The sequence below is a fragment of the Scyliorhinus canicula genome, chromosome 12, assembly GCF_902713615.1.
Source record: "Scyliorhinus canicula chromosome 12, sScyCan1.1, whole genome shotgun sequence".
Classification (NCBI taxonomy): Eukaryota; Metazoa; Chordata; class Chondrichthyes; order Carcharhiniformes; family Scyliorhinidae; genus Scyliorhinus; species Scyliorhinus canicula.
In genome coordinates this window covers 11,625,764-11,647,253 of record NC_052157.1, presented here as the reverse complement: position 1 = coordinate 11,647,253, position 21,490 = coordinate 11,625,764, and the positions used below count along the sequence as shown (strand labels likewise).

The following is a 21,490-nucleotide window of genomic DNA, read 5'->3' as shown; positions in this document are numbered from 1 at the left end:
ATCCAGCAACCTGAACTACGAGGTATACACCATCACATACACCATATCTGTGCTGTACTGTTCTATGTTCTATGTTCTATCACAAGGCTTACAAAACAGTTCCAATGACTTAGTTCAGATTTCAATGTGCCGGATTTGACTTTGAAATAAACATTTGTGGTGTGCATTTTTGCCTATTGAAGGTTTTGTAGTTTTGAGAATTGGGCATTAACTGATTAATCCATTGCTTTGACAATACTACAGGATCGGAGCCAGAAGTAAAATGAAGGACACGTTCTGGGGGAGTGGTCTTTTCTCAACCCTGACTTTTCTTATGTTCATCGCATATCAAAATGTCATTAACGTGATGAGGTACATTAAGCAAAACAAAAGGGCAGCCTCTTTGCCTGAAAATACCAATTACTTCCTGACAAATGCACCAATTCTTGATTAGCAACTGAAATCTATAAAAATGCTTACTACGACATTCAAGCGAACTATGGTGTCCTGCATCACAGCATCAGACAATTAACAATGAATAAAAAATGTTTCTGCGATAAAATTCTCGCATGAAGGTTTATATAAGGCACAGCATGTTAATCTGCAGGCTTCTGTTTAAACTTTGCATGAAGAATATACAACCAAAACAAATTTACTTTGATTTTCTGAAGGAACAAAAAAATAATTCCATGGGGCCATTTAGTGAAGGTACTTGAATTGTGAACAACTGAGAATTGTTTTGATGTTATCCGCATTTATGAGAAACAAGCTGGAACAATTTAGTTTAATAATTTTATTGTTCAGTCAAGTCCCTGTGCGCAAAATCATTAATCAAATTGAATAGAACCATATGCAACAAAGCTTTAAGTTCTAAATTAGATTTGAACAATTCAGCTGAAGTAGGAAAGAGATTTTTGAGCTTGGATGCCATTGGACCTCTATTGGAGACCCTTTAGAGAACCGGTTATTGCAATAGTACAATCTCAGCATTCTTCAGAAAAAGACGAATGTGAATCCTAGATGTTGAATATTTTTGTCATGCCCTATGTTACAACAGGGAGGCTAGGTAGCTCAGTTGACTAGCTTGTAGTAGTTCAGGATAACGCCAATAACTGGGTTTGATTCCTATTCTAAAGGAGATAGATTTGGGACCTGTCTTTTCTCTCTGCCCAAGTGGAAGGCAATGGTAAAGCACCACTAACAAAAACTGCCCAAGAAAACCGCTCAGAAAGCAGCTTCAGCAGACAATGAGCAAAGGACAGCACACTTTTTACAGCAGTGCAGATCGATTTGGGCAGAAAATTTGGTTTGGTTTGAAGAAAATTGATGTGTTTTGTTTCTTTGCTAGGATCATTTTTTTTTAAATGCACTCCCATGACCACACACAATAAGTATCAACAATCTGCCAACAGATAGTCAGACTCCACTTTAATGCCACGCAACCTAAAAATTGGATTTTGTAATTTAAGTTCAATTTAATCAGTTAAAATTATCTCATTTGTAGGGCAGCATAGTAGCGCAGTGGTTAGCACTGCAACCTCACCGCGCCGAGGTCCCAGGTTCGATCCCGGCTCTGGGCCACTGTCCGTGTGGAGTTTGCACATTCTCCCTGTGTTTGCATGGGTTTCGCCCCCACAACCCAAAGATGTGCAGGGTAGGTGGACTGGCCACGCTAAATTGTCCCTTAATTGGAAAAAAATAATTTGGTACTCTAAATTTTTTTTAAAATCATCTTATTTGTATCCTTAATCTCTGATATGGACACAGCACATTGCTAGTGTCCTGTCAAAAATGTCGTCTTCATGTAGATCCTCACGATGGAGAAAGTAAGTTTCAAAACATTTGTACAATAAGCAACATAAATGCATTGTAAAAGGGAGCATTGGCTTACAGCCCCGATATGCCCAAAGGCCACCCCGCATATAAACGCTCAAGCCCGTCCAAAAACTACATGAACTTGCAGATAAACTGAACCACAATGATCTTTGTAGTGATATCATGGTTGTGTTGTAATTCACCGACTGACCACTAGGTGTCTCACTAGTATATAAATGAATGTACAGTCAGCTGACCAGACTGGCTGGAGGAAGTAAAAGAGAGCTTGCATGTGCATGATCTTGCTGTTGTTCATCTGTTGTCTTGTATATAGTTTATCCCAAGTTAATGTTAATAAATTGTTTATAACTAACTACAAGTGTTCTTGTAAGAAATAAGGGCATCCAACAAGAACATTACAATCTTCCTGCTGTATTGTATTTCAACCTTAACTCTAGTCCCCCAGAAAGGTATTCGGCCCTCTCCTCCTTCTAATCCACATGCTGTCCCTTGACAACATCATCTAAAAACATGGAGTCAGTGTCTAAGTATGCACGAACAGTGCCACTTCCTCTCCCATCAGACTGGATATCTAATGTCCAGCCTGAGATGAAGTTCAATTTTCTCCTATTAATAGATTGAAAATACCAAAGTCATAGTCTGCAGTCTTTGCCACAAACTCTGTCCATGCCACCAATTATATTCTTGACCCTGGCCATAGTCTGAGACTGAACTAAACTGGCCAAGATTGTGCTACCCTATTTGCTTTGTTCTACCAACCTCATTCTCCGTCAAAGTGCGCCTGTATTCATCTCTGTTGCAATGTCTGCTTCTACACATACATCAACTCATCTGTTGCTAACATTCACCCTTTGCCCCAGGTGGAGTTTGCACATTCTCACCTGCCTGCATCCAAAACCCGTAGATGGATTGGCCACGTTAGATTGCCCCTTAATTGGAAATTTTTAAAAAACACACACAAAAAGAAATCCACCACCAAATTCAACAATTCCCATTTTTTCCTGGTTATTTTCCACATTCTACTGACTTCAACACATTCAAAACTCACCCATCACCAATGTGCACGCTGACTTCCAATGATCCCAATGTTATCCTTGTGTTTAAGTCCCTTCATAGCCTCAATCCACTCCTTCTATCCCTAAACTCCTCTAGTTTTACAATGTGCCGGAATTCTGTTCCATTGTCTTTGTATTTACTCCTTTTGTTCAGTCAAGACAGCAATGTCTGCAACCATTCAGGTCTCGTGCGCTGGAATTCTTTACCAAAACCTCTTCACTTTCATGTTACTTTTTCCTTCATGAGGGGCCCTGAAACTTACCTCTGACTAGTCCTTTGGCCACCCCACCTAATATTGTTTTAAGTTGGTGCCCATTTGTTTTGATTCTATCTCTTAAGAGCCTATCTTTATATATTAAAGGTACTTTATAAATGTACGCTTTTGTAACACTATGTGACATAATTTGTCACTCTGGTTGAGTTCCCAGTAAAATAAAATCCAAGTGGAAGATGAGCAAAATTCTCTTGGCCAAGTGATGAATATATTAATATACTTTCTCAGCACCTACAAATTAATTTATTTTCCTTAATGCAGTGGTAATCCACTCTCTTGATAAATGTAACACAATCTAGTTAATATGATGTGGCATATCAGTTGAGGTTTTTAAACATTAAAGCTGTTAGATGCAGATTATTTTTGAGGCAATAGAAAGTCAATAGTCATACTTAAGAGAAGTTTGCACCTTTAATGCAAGAATGGTTTTCAATCAAAGCATCCAAGTAGAAGCTTAGCCCAGCTGCGGTACTCAACAAATTCCTCTGCCATAATATAAAATCCACTAACTTAAATTTTCTAAGAAATAAATGGTTGGCAATCACTGAATTCAATCCCCAAAATACCAGTGAAATACCATGCAAATAAAAAAAACAACTTTGTTCATTCACAATAAACTCCATGAACCTTATAATGCTTTGGGCATTAAAAGGCATAACATCAGTTCTAAAAGCACGTATGTTCCAACTTAGCACGATTAGATAGTCCAGATAAAGAAAGTCTTAAATAACACATGCACTCCAAATCCGAGCGTAATATAAAATAATGGTATTTTCTGTGTGATACAGCCACATAAAGAGCCTTGGAAACGACTCACCTATCATACCATTCCTAGTCTGACCATAACAAGTTTTATTGTGTATTTAGAAGAATGAAGGAATTTTACTCAATGTCTGTGTTTAACCATTCATGTACGGATTGCAAAGAAACACATCTGACAGGTTCTCTTCAGGTCTAAACCAAAAAGGGGTTAGCTTTTATCGAGCCAGGTAAAGATGGCAATACATTTAAAAAAGGTAAAGTTGCACTTCTCAGACTTTTGCAACCCACAATCACACAAAATTTTGATTGTAGATAGTTAATTTCTTTGTCTAATTAAACTTCAGTACAAAAGATTTTTTAAAAAAACTTGAGAGTTCATGGTTTCGGAGTCCTTGGCTCGTCACTGTGGCTGTGGCAGAAACGTGTCCAAATTTCTTTAGGTTCCAAGAGTTGACGTTGAGTTGAAGCCCATTTAACTGCAATTACCAGACACAATTTATTTTTAATCCATAATCTGTCTCTTCCAGAAGTCAATTAGTTTTGCACCCGAGTTCCTCTTGATGGAAAATACTCACTCTGCTTGGATTTTTAAACTGCAAGAGATAGGGTCTTAACTTTGAATAGGAGAGAAAGATTCTTCCTATTGTTCTGTTGGAAGGTTATCCAGACTACTTTAGTAGCTTGTATTAAAGAGAGTTCAAAATGATTGTTGTCACATGACCTCTCCTCCCACCCCCCCCCCCAATAATGATTTCAGGAGGGGTTTATTTTTTTAGAAATATGAACTGATGGTTACTTTTGTTTCATGGCTGGGGGATGAGTAGATTCGGTAATGTCCCAGCCATTAACCGCTGAATCATTATGGATTTGAGATAGGTAGACATATTTCCATATAACCATCGGTCTAGCAGACTTTGTCTCTGCCAGAGAGGTACTCTTATAGAAATGCAGGCGATATGTCAGGCACATTTCAGTAATTCCCTCTAAAGGTGGTACTTGACATCCTCAGCTATGAAATTCCAGAGAAGGATATTGTGGCTTGTCTGAATTTCAATTTGCAGTGGAACACTTCAGAAGCTGGTCAACTTGCAATACCAGATGTCAGATGACTTGTGGCAGCCATGTTGGTCGTGTCTTTTCTGCTCTTTAAAATAATTTTTAAACAGTTCAGTCTGTTTGGTCAGCCGGTGAAATTTCAGATTAATATCACTCATGCACAAGTCACATCATCATGGCGACAGGCTCATCCAAACTTCACCGGACCAGTACTCGTGTTTTTAAAAAATTGGTTTTTGGAAACTCTCCATCAAAAAAGTGGGTATTTTATCCGATTACCTTCAGGGGTGACCGCCTTCATAAAATATAGACAGCAATTTATGCCATATACAAGAGTCAGGTGAAACAATGAACATGTTGGATAAACATCCTAATTTCAGTCTTTCATCCTACTGTTGAACCTTGGCTTTCAGCATAGTACTGTGTTGTAAAATATTTCAACTTTTAAGTTACAGGACTCCACTGTCATTTATCTACAAGACAGCTCAAGGTAAGTACTCAGAGCAATGAAAAGAAGAATAAATGAAACCCTGTCCATGGTCAATGCAGTCATTTATCTTCAAACGTGATAATCACAACACGATTTGAATGCACAATGGCAGAAATGAAACTGTATATCATTCGGCTTAGCGGTATGGAACAGGCTCAGTAGATTCTATTTGTTTTGTTTACACAGTAATATTTGATGAGAGAAACTACCGTTTTAAAAGAGGATGAAATTAAAATGTAGCTAATCTTCCGAACCAGTGATTATATTTTGCACAATCTGGCATTATCTTTGGGTATATTGTTACTTCAGCTGAATTTGATATTTGCAGGAGAATATTGATTGCAATTAAGGACATTATATGTCCTTCCAAAACACCAATCCAACATTCTTCTCATTATAGTTTTTTTTCAAAATTTACTTAGACAATACCTCAATTTTAAATCTTATGCAGACAGCACCTGAACAATGCAGCACTTTTAGTTCTGGAGTGCCAGTCTAGATTTTGTACTCGGGTCCTGCTTTGGGATCAGAACTATCCTGATTTAAGCTGTGAATGCTATCAGCTGAGTCAGGCAGATAATCTAGTTAAAAAGAGGAAAGTCAACAGTTTGACTCATTTACAAATAAAAAAAGTAACCTCAAATAACTGAGTGAAAGCACAGTGAAGTTGCTCACACAAATTTAGAACAACAGCATGAGTCATTCAGGAGCTTTTAAGAATAGTTACAGGTGTGATGACCCTTGAGCTTTGGGGGGTGGGGGAAGCCTGACTTTTCTTTTGGGAATGTCTCTCTAATTCCAAAGTAAAACTGAAGAGTATGGTGAAAGCAGAGTAATTAGACGTCATTGCAAGCATTTTAGTTCCAAGAAATGTCCATGCGATCAGAGGTTGCTATGGGAACGAAAGTTAAAAGGCAAAGGTAAATAGGCAGCTAATTAGTTGATTGAATTCCAGCTGGCCTCAGAATATGCAGTTTAAGAACACACGGAGCCATAAATCTTGGTGCATGTTCAGTTCAGGGGCAGGGACCAGAGAAGGCACATTTACAAGAAGTCTTGTGTGTGTAATACAGCTAAAAAGGACAGAAGGATGAAGATACAGAGAGCAGTAATTGTCAATCGGACAAGTCTTCTGCTGCTGCTTCAGTTTTGCCAGAGCCAAACAGATTAGAGGAGTCTCTTGGGAATGTGTGCCATCAGGACTGTCGTAAATGTAGCTAAGGAGGTTCGGAGGAGTATGCTGTTTGGGTTTTGGCTGTATCAGAGAACCTCCAATGGTATACGGTTGCCAGTGAAAGTGACTCGAGGGCCAAATCCACTGAGTGTGCAGTGAGACGTCCTACATACTGGAGGCAGAGTTGGAAAGACTGAGATTGCACATGGTGTCCTACTTGTGCGGAAGTGATGCGATTGCTTGTAACTACGTGAGGCGTACCGTTATTGTATCAACTATTTGGAGTGAAATTTGCTGTATTATTTTAAAATGTTAGTTGCTTATGTTTGAATTATGTAGATTTTTATTCTTTACAGTAAATCTTGTGTATCGGTTTTCTTTTCATTGGCGTTGTGGTGGGAAGGGATAAATTACTATCTTGTAAATAAATAACTTTCTCTATGGGAATTATAACAGGGTTGTTTAAAAATTAGCATATTAACTGCATAAATTACATGTAACCAATAAGGAAGCATCAGCAGCATTAGGCAGGTCTTGTATATACTGATTGAAACTATGAAGAGCACATATGGCCAGAGGTGCAAAATGTGTGGAAGCAGCATGGGGGAAAACTTTACTTCACATCTAAAGAGGAATGTATTACTCCATGAAAATGTATACTGGCTTTTTGCAGTAATCACATTCCACATGAACTAGGTGAAAGTGGATTTTGTTGATTTTGGTTTTTTTTAAATATAGAAAGTGGAAACACCAACAGTCTCTCCACCAAAGACTAAAAATAAACATTTAAACTCACCAAAACTTACCTGTTCAGTTGATTTACTGAATAGTCAGACTTGACTGAGCTGAACTTTATGCATCCTGAACCAAAAAGTGATTTTCACCTTAAATATGGTCATATCAGGCACAATTGAGGCTGATAAATTGTTGGGGGAATTCAAATTCACAACGGTACATCATATTTTGCAACTAAGAAGAAGAGTTGCTGGGATTTTAAGTGCAGTTCCAAAGAAAAACAAGTTCTGTTACTGAATATATGCAGATATCAATGTTCAAGTTTATTGTCAACTACAAAAATAAACTTAGCAGGAAAAGCGGTCATTAACCAATATAATGGAGCTGGCAGAGACGAGCAGGATGGTTGTATAATGTTACACAGGAACTCAATCCATATTTGGACCAGCATGATTTTTCCAGTGGCAGTTTCCATTTCCAAACCATTAAAGCCCCATTGTTCAATCAACAGCAATCACTGCCCTCTTTCACAATTTTTAAAGTTAACTATTCAGAAGCTAGGAAATATGAAAATGAGTCTTCCCAAGTATCTTTTAAATTGCTGGTAGTAAAATTAGCAGCATTGCCCGTCTATGCATGTATGGAACAAGGTAACACCATTTAGTTCAACGTGCAAAAGCTTTACAAAGCCATTAGTTCAGAGGATTGTGATTCTTCCTAATTTAATGAGTTGTTAGAATAACTACAGTTAAAATTTAAATTGTTCCTAAACTACAAAATTATAAAGGGATATCAGAGATCAATACCAGATTCTAATATTGCAGTGATGGATGTCATTCTTACTATTCCAATAAATCTGGATTTGTAGTCATACAAATTACAGCATAAAGAGTATAAAGTATCTATTCCAACTCTGTAATCGGAGCCAGCTACCTAGAAGCTCATTTCCCCATATCTTTATACATTCTAAAAATTGTAGCTCCCTCTTTACCTCTTTGATGCTTTTAACAGATTTCTACATATTAAAAACATAGTGGGATAGAAATAGTGAAGTAGAAGGTTAGCCATGATCGCATTGATTGGTGGAGTGAGCTTGAAGGGCTAAATGGCCTATTCCTGCTATTTATTATGCTATGTTCTCTCACGCCACCAGCCCAGTGAAATAACATAATTTATCAAGTTTTTTCTAATACTGTAACTACGATCATTAATTCCTTCCATCATCCCAGCAAACCTCAATGGTCCTTTCCTTGGCCCTAATATCCTTTTTATAACAACTGATATTAATAATTGTTTTCAAGCATTCAAATATACTGTCTTTAGCTGGCTGCTTTTGAAATACGAATCAAAGATATATTAGATACTTTTCTCTCCCCACTATATTTGCTAAGTTGCACTCATTATAACAGGCAATCACACGTTTTGCTTTATAAGTGGGAACTATTTTAATGCATGATGCTCAAGGTCATTCCACGAAAAAAACTCTTGCACTAATGCCAAAGAATACTCAATGAAGGAAGCCCTTGTCACTATGATCCAGTGTTACTTTATGTGTACAATATTTCACAATGCAGCAAGCTGAAGCTGATAAAAATTTAAATTATGAATCAGTCCCCTTACATTCTCGCAGATTTCAGGAAGCAGTAGAATTAAAAGGCTGTGAAGCCATGGTTTAGGCTATGCACCATAAACAAAACTACCAACATTTCAGAACAAGCAGTACTTTTCATAGAGCCCAACATGCTAATTTATTCAAAATAATGAATGTTCATATTTTCTAATTAAGGCAGCGGTGTCATCACACATAACGACCTGAAGACAATCCTTAACTGAAGAGATTATAGACAGTGTTCGGCAATTTTCGATTTACCTAAATCATATTACCACTTCAGAAATAAATGGTACCTCAGGGAGTCCTGTAAAGAAGAAATACTGGTGAAACCCGTCGAAATACACAGGCTCACTTCATATATTTTTGAATCAATGCCAACAAAATTAGTTGACACCATTACAAATTGAAATTTACAACTTCCTCTTAACATTCATTTTTATTATCAAGTATACACTGCGCAAAGAAAATCTCATTGCCATTTTAAGAGCATGGTCTTTACTGTAGTTGTAATTGATTCATTAGAACAGTGAATTGTTCAGTATGCAAAGTTCATTCACTCAAATGTACGAAGGAAAGTGTATTCCACATTATTCTTAGAATGGGAAAATTCATTATATCAGCATTAGACAAAGTCGTATTCCAGTCAATATAATCCATTTTAAAACTTGCAAAATCACTGTTCACTTTGGAACAGAAACAAACAACACTGAGCCCATTTCAACCACAAAATAAAGCATCCACCAACATTATTGCAGCAAAACTTGCTCTTGCAACTAAAGAATGGTGGTGCAATGACTGGGAGGTGGGGGGTGTAAGAGAGAAATGCATTTAGAAAAGTGGAAACTAAATAGATTTTTAATAATTAAATATAGTATTGCAATCAAAAAGCACTTCTAAATGACTCCTCACACCCTACAAAAACTGCTAAACTCCATGATCAGAAGCTAACTTAGTAAGACTTTTTTGTGGCATACACTAGACGTGCAGCATGAATGTCCTCCACTTGTGGGTTTTTTGGAATAAGAATAGTACAATATTTTTCAATTGACAATAAGTTCCCAATTTGCACAAACTAACCTGCAAATAGTATTTGTAAACACTATCTACTAATTATTTCACCAACATGGAAAGAAAACATTACCCATTACAAAAATAGCACCGACTTACAAGAAGCCTCATCTTCTGAGCAATCATCTGACAGATACCAATTTTCTGGATCAGAAAGTCAATCAGGTAAGTTGAAAACTGATTTGAGAATGCAGGAATAGGAGTGTTCCTCGGAGCCCCATAGAGAAAGTCTGGGCTACGAGTGCTGCAGACCAGACCCCCACTCCAGCGAAACTGTCCCAACTTCTACTCCAGCAATGTAGTTTACAGCTGGCTGGTAGATACCCAATCTTTTCAAGCTGTAACCAATCGGGCAGCCTCTGGATGTCTGTTTTACTGGGCAACTAGGCGACAAAATGCAAATGAGGCTCAAATGTTAAAATTGACACCAAACAACCTCCATTTACCTCCTGGGCAGGTGACCTGTGCATTGCACTGGCTTCCCACCTCGTGAGTTAACATTTCCCCTAAAGTCTGTTGCAAAAACATTAAGCTTTTTCAAAGTAATTTCAAATTAATAGCATGTCTTCTCTCTTGATTTATGATAAGAATTTGAACTTGTTGCCTGCAAGCAAGGCTGCTTTGGAATGGTGACAGGGGGACAGAGTTTGGACACTGACAATTCAGGATCTCACTGTACAATTTTCAAGGAGGCCCCATTTTCTTTTCATTTTAACTTGAGTCTGCTGGACATGGAATAAATTAATTCAAAAGAAATAGTTTTGAAAATTAAATTGTTAAAAGTAAATTTTGAAGGGCCTGATTATTTCATATTTCTTGGCTATTATTGCTCAACTTTGCTATACCATTCAACAAATTTCCCAAATAAGGTACTTTAAATATACCTGTACCACAATTCGCAACCTCATGGTCCGACACGGTGGCAAAATGGTTAGCACTGCTGCCACACAGCGCCAGGGACCCGGGTTTCATTCCAGCCTTGGGTGAATGTGTGGAACATAGAACATAGAACATAGAACAGTACAGCACAGAACAGGCCCTTCGGCCCTCAATGTTGTGCCGAGCCATGATCACCCTACTCAAACCCACATATCCACCCTATACCCGTAACCCAACAACACCCCCCCCCCCTTAACCTTACATTTATTAGGACACTACGGGCAATTTAGCATGGCCAATCCACCTAACCCGCACATCTTTAGACTGTGGGAGGAAACCGGAGCACCCGGAGGAAACCCACGCACACAGGGGGAGGACGTGCAGACTCCACACAGACAGTGACCCAGCCGGGAATCGAACCTGGGACCCTGGAGCTGTGAAGCATTTATGCTAACCACCATGCTACCCTGCTGCCCCTAAACCTGGGGAGTTTGCACATTCTCCCCAGGTTTGCGTGGGTTGTCTCCGGGTGGTCTGGTTTCCTCCCACAGTCCAAAGATGTGCAGGTTAGGTAGATTGGCCATGCTAAAATTCCCCTTAGTGTCCAAAGATGTGCAGGTTAGAGAGGGTTACAGAGATATTTGTGGTGGTTCTGGGTAGGGTGTTCTTTTGGAGGGTCGATACAGACGCGATGAGCCAAATGTCCTCCTTCTGCACTATAGGGATTCTATGGACATATTCCCCACTCTACCATCATCAGGGCACCAATCTTGATGCACTAAGGCGTTCAGGAGAGATTGCTAGGGGCAGCACCTTAAAAATGAGGTGCAAACCATGTGATGTCACACCACAGGACTACATGCATGCTGAACAGCAGAAGGAACATGTATGGTCAGTGCTGTGATCCTGCAACCAACTGATCACATCCAAGTTGTGAAGTTCTGTCACATTCAGTTGTGCATGGTGGTGGACAATTAAACACTAAGCAGAGGAGGTTCCAAATACTTTTTTTTAAAATAAGGGGCAATTTAGCGTGGCCAATCCACCTACTCGGCACATCTTTGGGTTGGGGGTGTGAGACCCATGCAGACACGGGAAGAATATGTAAACTTCACATGGACAGTGGCCCAGGGCAGGAGGTTCCAAATACACCCCCGCTCTCAAACAGGCAGTGTTTGACCAAGTGTGGCATCAAGGAATCAAACAAAATTGATGGAACCAAAGGGGAAACTTGCCACTGGCTACAGTCATATTTTGTACAGAAAGGAAGATTATGGTAGTTGCTTAGGGACCAATCATCTCAGCCCCAGGACACTGCTGCAGAAGTTCCTCAGGGTAGTGTAAAAAAAGTGAGAGGAAATAGACCACATTGCTTCAGTTTGACCATTTGATTCCATATTTGCATATTCAATATAAACTGCGATGACTCTTACAATGCTTGATCTTAGTTCAGTTAAATGTAAACTAAGTACATCATAATTCAACTTAGATTAATGTGGTCATGACCAGCTAATCTGTTTTTTGAGAAATTGATTAAAGTAGCACATATTTAGGGGATATAGTCCTAAAAGACATGGTTTTTAGATAATTTGGACATTCTGAATTCTCCCTCAGTGTACCCAAACAGGGGCCAGAGCGTGTCGACTGGGGGATTTTCACAGTAACTTTGCTGCAGTGTTAATGTAAGCCAACTTGTGACACTAATAAAGATCATTATTACAATTCCTGACTTGATGTTGGGATGAGGCTGTTAAATCTCATGAGGCCTTCATTGGGAATTATGACACTCAAAACATCTTGTGAGGTTCGGTGCATAATTTAAATATGCGCTTGCCGAATTCACCCAAGGTTTGAGCTTCACCAGCAAGGCCTCAACCTGGCACCAATTGACATTGATTTACAAGTCGTGAACCAGTCTGATGGCATCTCCTGGGGGGAGGGAGGAAGAGTCCCATTGGAGCGTTGAGGCCCCCAGGTGGTTGAGGACAGGGTGGGGTGGTACTCTAGCACTCCCTCAACATCTGGGCACTTTGGCACTGCCTGCTGCGCACCTTGACACTGCCACATGGACCCCCTGGTAGTGCAAGGGTGGCACTGCTATGGCAGTAGTACGAAGATGGCCCAGGTTTCCTGTGCCAGGGGTCGAGCCTGGGGAGGCCTTGCCCATAAGAGGTGGGGTGATGGGCGGACTTGCCTTCGCCAGTAGCATCATGAGATTCATGACAACAGGTCTGGCTAGGCATTAGGCAGTTGATGGATCCTTCCAGGTGCGCAGAGATAAGTATATAGCCCCCAGATGTATCATAGAATTCATAGAATTTACAGTGCAGAAGGAGGCCATTCGGCCCATCGAGTCTGCACCGGCTCTTGGAAAGAGCACCCTAACCAGGGTCAACACCGCCACCCTATCCCCATAACCCAGTAACCCCACCCAACACTAAGGGCAATTTTGGACACTAAGGGCAATTTATCATGGCCAATCCACCTAACCTTCACATCGTTGGACTGTGGGAGGAAACCGGAGCACCCGGAGGAAACCCACGCACACACGGGGAGGATGTGCAGACTCCACACAGACAGTGACCCAATCGAACCTGGGATCCTTGAGCTGTGAACCAATTGTGCTATCCACAATGCTACCGTGCTGCCCCCAAGAGTCAGTCACATTGCTGTGGGTCTGGAGTCACATGTAGGCCAGGTAAGGAAGGTAGATTTCCTTCTCTAAAGGACATGAGTGATCCAGATGGGTTTTTACAACAATCAACAATGGTTTCATGGTCATCATTAGAATTCTAATTCCAAATTTTTTTATTGAATTCAAATTCCACTATCTGCCATGGTGGGATTCGAACCCAGGGCTCCAGAACCGAGTCTCCTGGGTTTCTGGATTACCAGTCCAGTGACAGTGAAGGGCGGCATGTGGCACAGTGGTTAGATCTGGGACTACAGTGCTGAGGACCCGGGTTCGAATCCCAACCCTGGGCCACTGTCCGTGTGGAGTTTGGACATTCTCCCCATGTCTGCACAACCCAAAGATGTGCAGATTAGGTAGATTGGCCATGCTAAATTGCTCCTTAATTGGGAAAAAAAAATAATAGGGGACTCAGAGGCAACAAAAGCAGCACTATGTAGGAGCATTCATAAGTGCAGGGCACTGTGTCACCTCGTTCACTCACATGGGCACGTGGTTTCATTTCATATCACTTTGTTAATATCTCAGTTCAGCACATTGCAAATGCACAGCACCATTGCCAAAAATGTTTTAGAGGGCAGCACGGTAGCATTGTGGATAGCACAATCGCTTCACAGCTCCAGGGTCCCAGGTTCGATTCCGGCTTGGGTCACTGTCTGTGCGGAGTCTGCACATCCTCCCCGTGTGCGCGTGGGTTTCCTCCGGGTGCTCCGGTTTCCTCCCACAGTCCAAAGATGTGCAGGTTAGGTGGATTGGCCATGATAAATTGTCCCTAGTGTCCAAAATTGCCCTTAGTGTTGGGTGGGGTTACTGGGTTATGGGGATAGGGTGGAGGTGTTGACCTTGGGTAGGGTGCTCTTTCCAAGAGCCGGTGCAGACCCGATGGGCCGAATGGCCTCCTTCTGCACTGTAAATTCTATGTAATCTATGTAATACCACTGTGCCACTGCATCCTCCACTGTATCGAGGGACATGTTTGGGTAGTGCCCCGGCACAGGTTGGCACTGCCATTTCAATGCACATACATGTCCAAATCTTCAATATGTTTTGCTGCATCCTCAGTCTCCACTACTTTTCCAACACAAATGGTGTCGACAACGTTGGCAAGTTTCTGTTGGTTTCAGTACCCGAGTCGTTAATTTAGAACAAAAATGGTGCTCAAAAACACTGATGCCTCATGGACTCAAAAACCTCCTGCACAATCTATTATTATATTTCATTATTACTTGATATCCTAATTTTTTCAATCAACTAATTTTGGTTTAATGTCACTTTCTGTATAATTAGTGTCTTTATCACTCTGTATAATTAGTGCCTTTAATCAGGAATTTAGTTAGAAGATTTTTGCAATTCTCAAATAAATTGCATCATGAGGAGTTCTGCTACCTACCTCATTTGTAATGTTTATAAAAGTTTGCAAGGAATAAATTTCCCCTTCTGAACTATTTAGCAAGTTATGTTGTAGGAGCATTCCCCCAGAGCACCAATCAACAGTTCCCATTATCTTACTTATACAATAATGGTGACGCTAATAAGCATGCATGGGTCAGATTTGTTTTCCCTTTTATAAACATATAGTTGCCGTATTGTTCACTTCCCTTTATGCATAAATTTATCAGTACAGAATATTTTCTTCATGAGTATAGCCAACTGCCTTCTAAATGTTCGTCCTGGTTTTCAAAACCATTGTCCATTTGCCTCTTGGGCTTGGATAGTCTCACTACCCTTTACATTATTTTCATCCATACAGATTTCAATGATCTCTATAAACTAGTAGCAAATAATATTTTGTTTCAAAATATTACCCACTTTTCTTCAGTTACTGCATAGTTCTATGAGCAAAGTGGTCAGGTTGATCTATGTAAAATATAACCTGAAGTAAATTAATTACCACTTTGAAAAACTTGCACGGTTTAAGTTTCATATTTCCATTTTTTGCAATGGTTCTCTATGCCCTATAACAATGCCACGGTCACAAAGTGCAGTACGATTTAGAGTTACAAAAGCTTTTGCGAATGGGAACAGATAAATGATTTCTGAAAAAAGTCAAAAAATGCTGGAGCTACAGTTCAGTTGACATCAAAAAATAAGAAACAAAGGTTGCTTCACATTTTGGATCAAGGCCCTTTAACAGTTCCAACTGTTCCAACTGTTACTGAGCTAAATTCTTGTCCATTATTGAATGAATGAAGCATGCATTAGGAAAACAGATGGGTGTGGAAAATCGCTGCAAAAGATATCAACAGGTCCCCACTAAATTTGATTATCTGCAAGTTTATCAGGGCATCATATTAAAGCCCTTACTTTAACTTGGATGGGCGGAGAGGCGAGTTGGAAACTTACGTACTGCTCCAGCAACAAGGTTCAGGCTACTTGAACTCCTGGACGTCATTTAAATGCCACCGGATAACTTCCCATTCATTCTGGATGGAACATGGTGGTAATTAGATAGCACAGAGGCTGCCTACTGAGGAGACTGTTTTGCTCCTCCTTACTCCACAAAGTTTTTTTTTTAAATCTTCAAACGTTTGGGGTTCTTCTGGCCCTGGGCTTCTCTTCCTGCTGCCTTCATCAGTCAGGAAAATCACAGAAGCACCCCATATCAGGTCACAAATTAAAATTTTAGTCAGGTCCCAAAGTTATCAGGCCCTGACATGCGTAAGAACTCGGCCAGCTCTGGGCAGGTGTCCTACTTGGCTGCTCAGTGGAGGTTAAAATCCGAAACAGTGGTGGCTGGCAGCTTCCCAGCGGTAAAGGAGTGTGGGTGAACTGAATTCTCCAGCTGTCCAGTTTCCACTGGATGGTAGGGTTAAAATTGATAATTTCAGGTGGACTACCATTTGGTGTTTGGTTATTTTAGATACAGAAACCAGATTTTAGGGTTACCTTTTGTGCATTAGGAAATAAAGATGAACATTGCAAATCTTTAAAATAACTAATGACTTACTACATTTATCTAGACCAAGAGGTCCTTGGTTTCATCTTGAAACAGTGCCAGGACTACTGATCTTAGCCATGATGGAAGTAACAATAATTACAGGAGGCCCAAGTACTCTTGGTTTAAATGGTGTAAATTGGCAAGGATTCCTGTTCTGTATTCTTCCAATCCAGAGATCCTTAATGAAAGCATACATGTAGAGATGGAAGTGAGAGCTGGATCATACTAACCAACGAGGTCCGACTAAATAGAGTAGTTTATCGACAGTTTCTGCCAAGGGATGGATGGATAAGATGTTGGAGGGCAGCTGGAGCACCACAACCAACTAACTTTTAGAAAATGAGGGTAGAAAATCACAGTGGAGGCGGGGAAGTGGGGAAATTACCCAGGTAATCTGAACCACAATGCTCATAGAGAGAATAACGTCCACAAATATTTAGTGACAGCATTATTGCAATGAAAAATATGCATTTCCTTCCTGTTGTATTACAAGTGCAATCATCAAAATATTTGAATTGTTGAAGTGTAAACATCTTGTTGTAGGATTTGTGCATGAACAACTTAGGCCAACAATAGTTTCCTGTTCTATTAGATAAAGACCTTTTCCACCTCGGAATCAAATTGTAAACTCCATCAAAATGTCAAGTGATTGGCTATTGATATTGTAAATGAGCATCATTTCAGAGGCTGCACAAATTGACTTTGTTTTCTTATATCACAACAGCTGACCACACTTCAAAAATACTTAATTGGATACAAAACAGTTTGCAAGTCCTTTCTTTTTCTTGAGCTCCAAACTCTGTTAAGACATTTCCAATACAATTCCAGCCATCCATTATTAGATATGTAAAATGATTCTCCTCAGCATGGAAGTCATCATGCACTGTCGAGAAATAAATGACAGCCAAATATAGAACTTATTCACAAATGTAACCACATCAATAAGGAAGTCATTTGAAGCTATATTCAGGTGCAACACCAACTGATTGCTTACAAACGTTCAAATATATTTTCAAAGAGCAAAGCATTGGATGGAGCTGGAGCTAACCATTCGAAAATGTAAAATTCTGGAGTTTTGAAGTACTGGGCAAAGTCAAAACCAAGTTTACTTCCAACACTATGATCCTGACCACAAAAATGTCCAATGTTTTGAGGAAATAGCAGTGGATGCAATTATTGTCTCCATCTCCACAAGAATACAAGGATTAGGAGCAGGAGTAGACCATCTGGCCCCTTAAACATGCTCTGCCTTTCATTAAGATCATGATTATCTGATTGTGGTCCCAACTCTACTCTCCCGTCTGTCTCCCAACAACCCTTGACCCCTTGTCGGTCAAAAATCTAATCCAGCCTTGAATATATTCAATGACCTAGCCTCTTTTGGTCCCAGGGAAAAGAGAATTCCACAGACTAATGACTCTCACAAAGATAACATTTCTGCACACCTCAGTCTTAAATGGGAGACCCATAATTTTTAAACTGTGTGCCCGCAACAAGGGGAAATATCCACTCAACATCCACCTGTCAAGAGCCCCGAGATCTTCTATATTTCAGTATCAGCTCTTAATCTTCTAAACTCCAATAGGTATCAGCTCAACCTTTCCTTATAACGTAAGCCCATTATTCCAGGAATCAGATAGTGAACCTTCTCTGAACTGCTTCGAATGAAATTACATCCTTTCTTAAGATGATCAAAAATGTACTCAGTAACATAGATGCAGTAACAAAAGGGAGACAAAAAAATTAGAACAGATTAGCTTCTTCAGCAAACTGGATGATACAAAAAAAGGTTTGTCTTATATATGCTGAAGAGCACTCTGAACTGGAGGCATAACGTTGATGACAAAAACCTGTAGAATTCCTATTCAGGGTTGGGGAGGAGAAAGGTTAGTGTAAAGGTTAGTGTAAAATGTACAAGACCAACCTTCAACACCGCTGATGCACTTCACACGGTCTCGAACCTCCACATTGTAACCTTCAAAGGACATGAATACCCCATCTGGTCGGTAAGTACCCCGCGGCGTATATACTTTTGAATAGCTGTGGGAAAACTCAAATCTGTCATAGCCGTCATACTGCGCAATCTTTCCATAAACGTCAAAATATTTTTCAATCCAGGTGAAAGGCAGATAAACGTCATTGCCTTCCTGCCGTCCTTTTACAGTATAGTCATCATTTATTAAGCAATCGATCTCCTCATATTTAAGACCCAACAGTTTGTTGGCATTGTTACTAAGAACATTGGCTACAGGCGGAGCTTTCTGCTGTTCTTGATGAGATGCATCTGCTGGCGGTTGTTTTGGTACAGACTTCCCCACTTGTAGAAGGTTATTCACATCATTGTTACTTTCAGAGTCAACTCCCCGCTTTTCCAAACCTTCTCCTCGGAATAAGTCCTCCAGATGACCCAAGTCTCTTGGGAATTGGATTGCCTTGTCACTGGAGCACTTGTTCCACAAAAGTACAGTGACCAACGTAAAGAGAGCGCAGATGATAATAAGAGTCTTGTAGTTAACCCGAGCTGCCAAGCACCGCATATTCACATCATACCTATATTAAATAAAACAAAATACAATCAGCTAATCCAACATCAACAGCTAGTGTTTCAGAATTTAAAAACGCCTTGATGGAACGTTTTTTAAAAAACGGTCTGAATTTTAGTATGCAAGATTTGCTTTCAAATTACAGTAATCTAGACGTTGTACTTCCTTAAAAGGATAAGATCCTACCATAACTATTCATTACAAAATCATCTCCACATTTTCAGAAACTGGATACAGAAACACAATATTACTGCATGAACTTGTGAACACAGCACAGCTCCATGGAAAACAAACAATGAGCAACGGACCCCTAACCAAATAATGAAACATTACGTTTCTGAAGCCTAATCACCTTACTATGAGATGACAGGATTGTGGTGACACTTTGCACTCAATGTAACAGTTTTCAGTGCTGGGAAGGGATTTCTTCCATTTCAAGAATCCCCACATGAAATATGACATTGCATTTGTACGATAAGAAATACTTCATATCCCACCCGAACCCCGTACCCTCAGATCAACCGGTTTTCCATCCATTGGGGAAGTGCCCACCTTTTTTCCTCATTGCCATCCTTCAGGGTTCTTTTGCAAGATTACCAATTTATGTGAAGTGATCCGCATCATATCCATATTCACAAGAAACTAGGATTAAGACTGATGACGTTACATTAAATTTGTATAATATCACACTTGTTTGGCCTCAATCAATGCACTCGGTGCATTACTGATTGGGAGAGGTGGCACAGATATGATGGGCTGGGCCTTCTGTGCTGTAATCAGTCTCTGATTCGGTAAATCTTATTTCATGTTGGACACTTAAGAGCTTGGTGTATTCAAGGAGCCCAAAATCTTGCAGTAAAATTTTATACAATATGTACACACCAGACAGATAAGAGGATAATTCCACAGTAGGTAATTGTCAAATATTATCTAAAAGCAGTTTCAACATATACAAACACACAGGTTTTGACAATTCAAACCAAAATAGTAGGCAACTGGCAATTATTCTTCTGGAGCCTGATTAAATGTTCTTCCTCAACGGCCACAAAACATGCAAATTACAGTTGCGAACAATACTAAAACAGTTTCTTCAAATATCTGAATGCCAGAATTAGAATTACAAAAGCATGAATTTGAACAGTTTCTGCTAACTGTGATTAAAGCTTACAATCATCTCTAAATACACTGTGGGCTGAAACATATAAAAATCCTTGCATTTAAAAAAAGGTTCTTCATAATAAGCGTCACAATTTTATCAGCTTACACCACCCCCAAGCTGTGAAAAATGGCAAATTACACTTTTTCGAACCATTTTTCCAATTAACGAGCAATTTAGCTTGAACAATCCACCTACCCTGCACATCTTTGGGTTGTGGGGGTGAGACCCACGTAGACACGGGGAGAACGTGCAAACTCTACACGGACAGTGACCCGGAGCAGGAATCGAACCCGGGTCCTCTATGGCAGCAGTGCCTACTGCTGCGCCACCGTGCCGCCCCAAATTATACTTCATAATAGTGTAACATTAGTGTAACAGAAAGCACAACAACGCCTATACTTCCTCCGGAAACTAAGGAAATTCAGCAGGTCCAAACTGACTCTTACCAACTTTTACAGATGCACCATAGAAAGCATCCTATCTGGCTGCATCACAGCCTGGTATGGCAACTGCACGGCCCAAGACAACAAGCCCAGTCCATCACAAGAACCTGCCTCTCATCCATTGACTCCATCTACACCTCCCGCTGCTTGGGGAAAGCAGGCAGCATAATGGAAGACCCCTCCCACCCAGCTTACTCACTCTTCTAACTTCTTCCATCCGGCAGGAGATACAAAAGTCCGAGAACACTCTCAGATTCAAAAACAGCTTCTTCCCCGCTTTTACCAGACACCTGAACGATCCTCTTGTGGATTGACCTGATTAATACTACACTTCCGTACGCTTCACCCGATGCCGGTGTCTTTGTATTTACATTGTGGGCCTTGTGTTGCCCTTTTATATATTTTCCTTTTCTTTTCATGTACTGAATAATCTGTTTGAACTGTTCACAGAAAAATACTTTTCACTGTACCTTGGTGCACGGTACAAACAAATCCAAATCCATTTAGTTTAAACACTATATAATGGAATTTATTGTTTGTAAGAAGGAAATGACTCAAAATGATAAGCAGGTTTACTCCGCTTTGATAGATATTTTAAAAATCAAAAGTTATTTCCAATATTTCTTCATGAGCCTACGTAGCTGATCGTTTAGATAGTCTCTTGGATTATTGAATGGCTGGAGAAACAGATTTTAATGTGATACGCTCATGACCTAAACAAGAATTCCTATCATCTCTTTCTTGGTCATGTGAACAGTGGGATTTTTTTCTTTCGTAATGTCTAATTACAGAAT

At 40.0% G+C, this 21,490-nt stretch overlaps 1 protein-coding gene across 3 annotated transcripts in view; it reads right to left on the bottom strand.

The window, feature by feature from the left end:
• LOC119975267 (D-glucuronyl C5-epimerase-like) overlaps nt 1-21,490 on the bottom strand; it is a 116,183-nt gene that overhangs the window by 15,363 nt on the left and 79,330 nt on the right. For all 3 annotated transcript variants that reach the window (XM_038814973.1, XM_038814972.1, XM_038814971.1), the window contains one exon: nt 18,476-19,101. In XM_038814973.1, coding sequence (XP_038670901.1) covers nt 18,476-19,088 — 613 coding nt within the window. In that variant the 5' untranslated portion in view covers nt 19,089-19,101. The remainder of the gene's footprint in view (nt 1-18,475; nt 19,102-21,490) is intronic.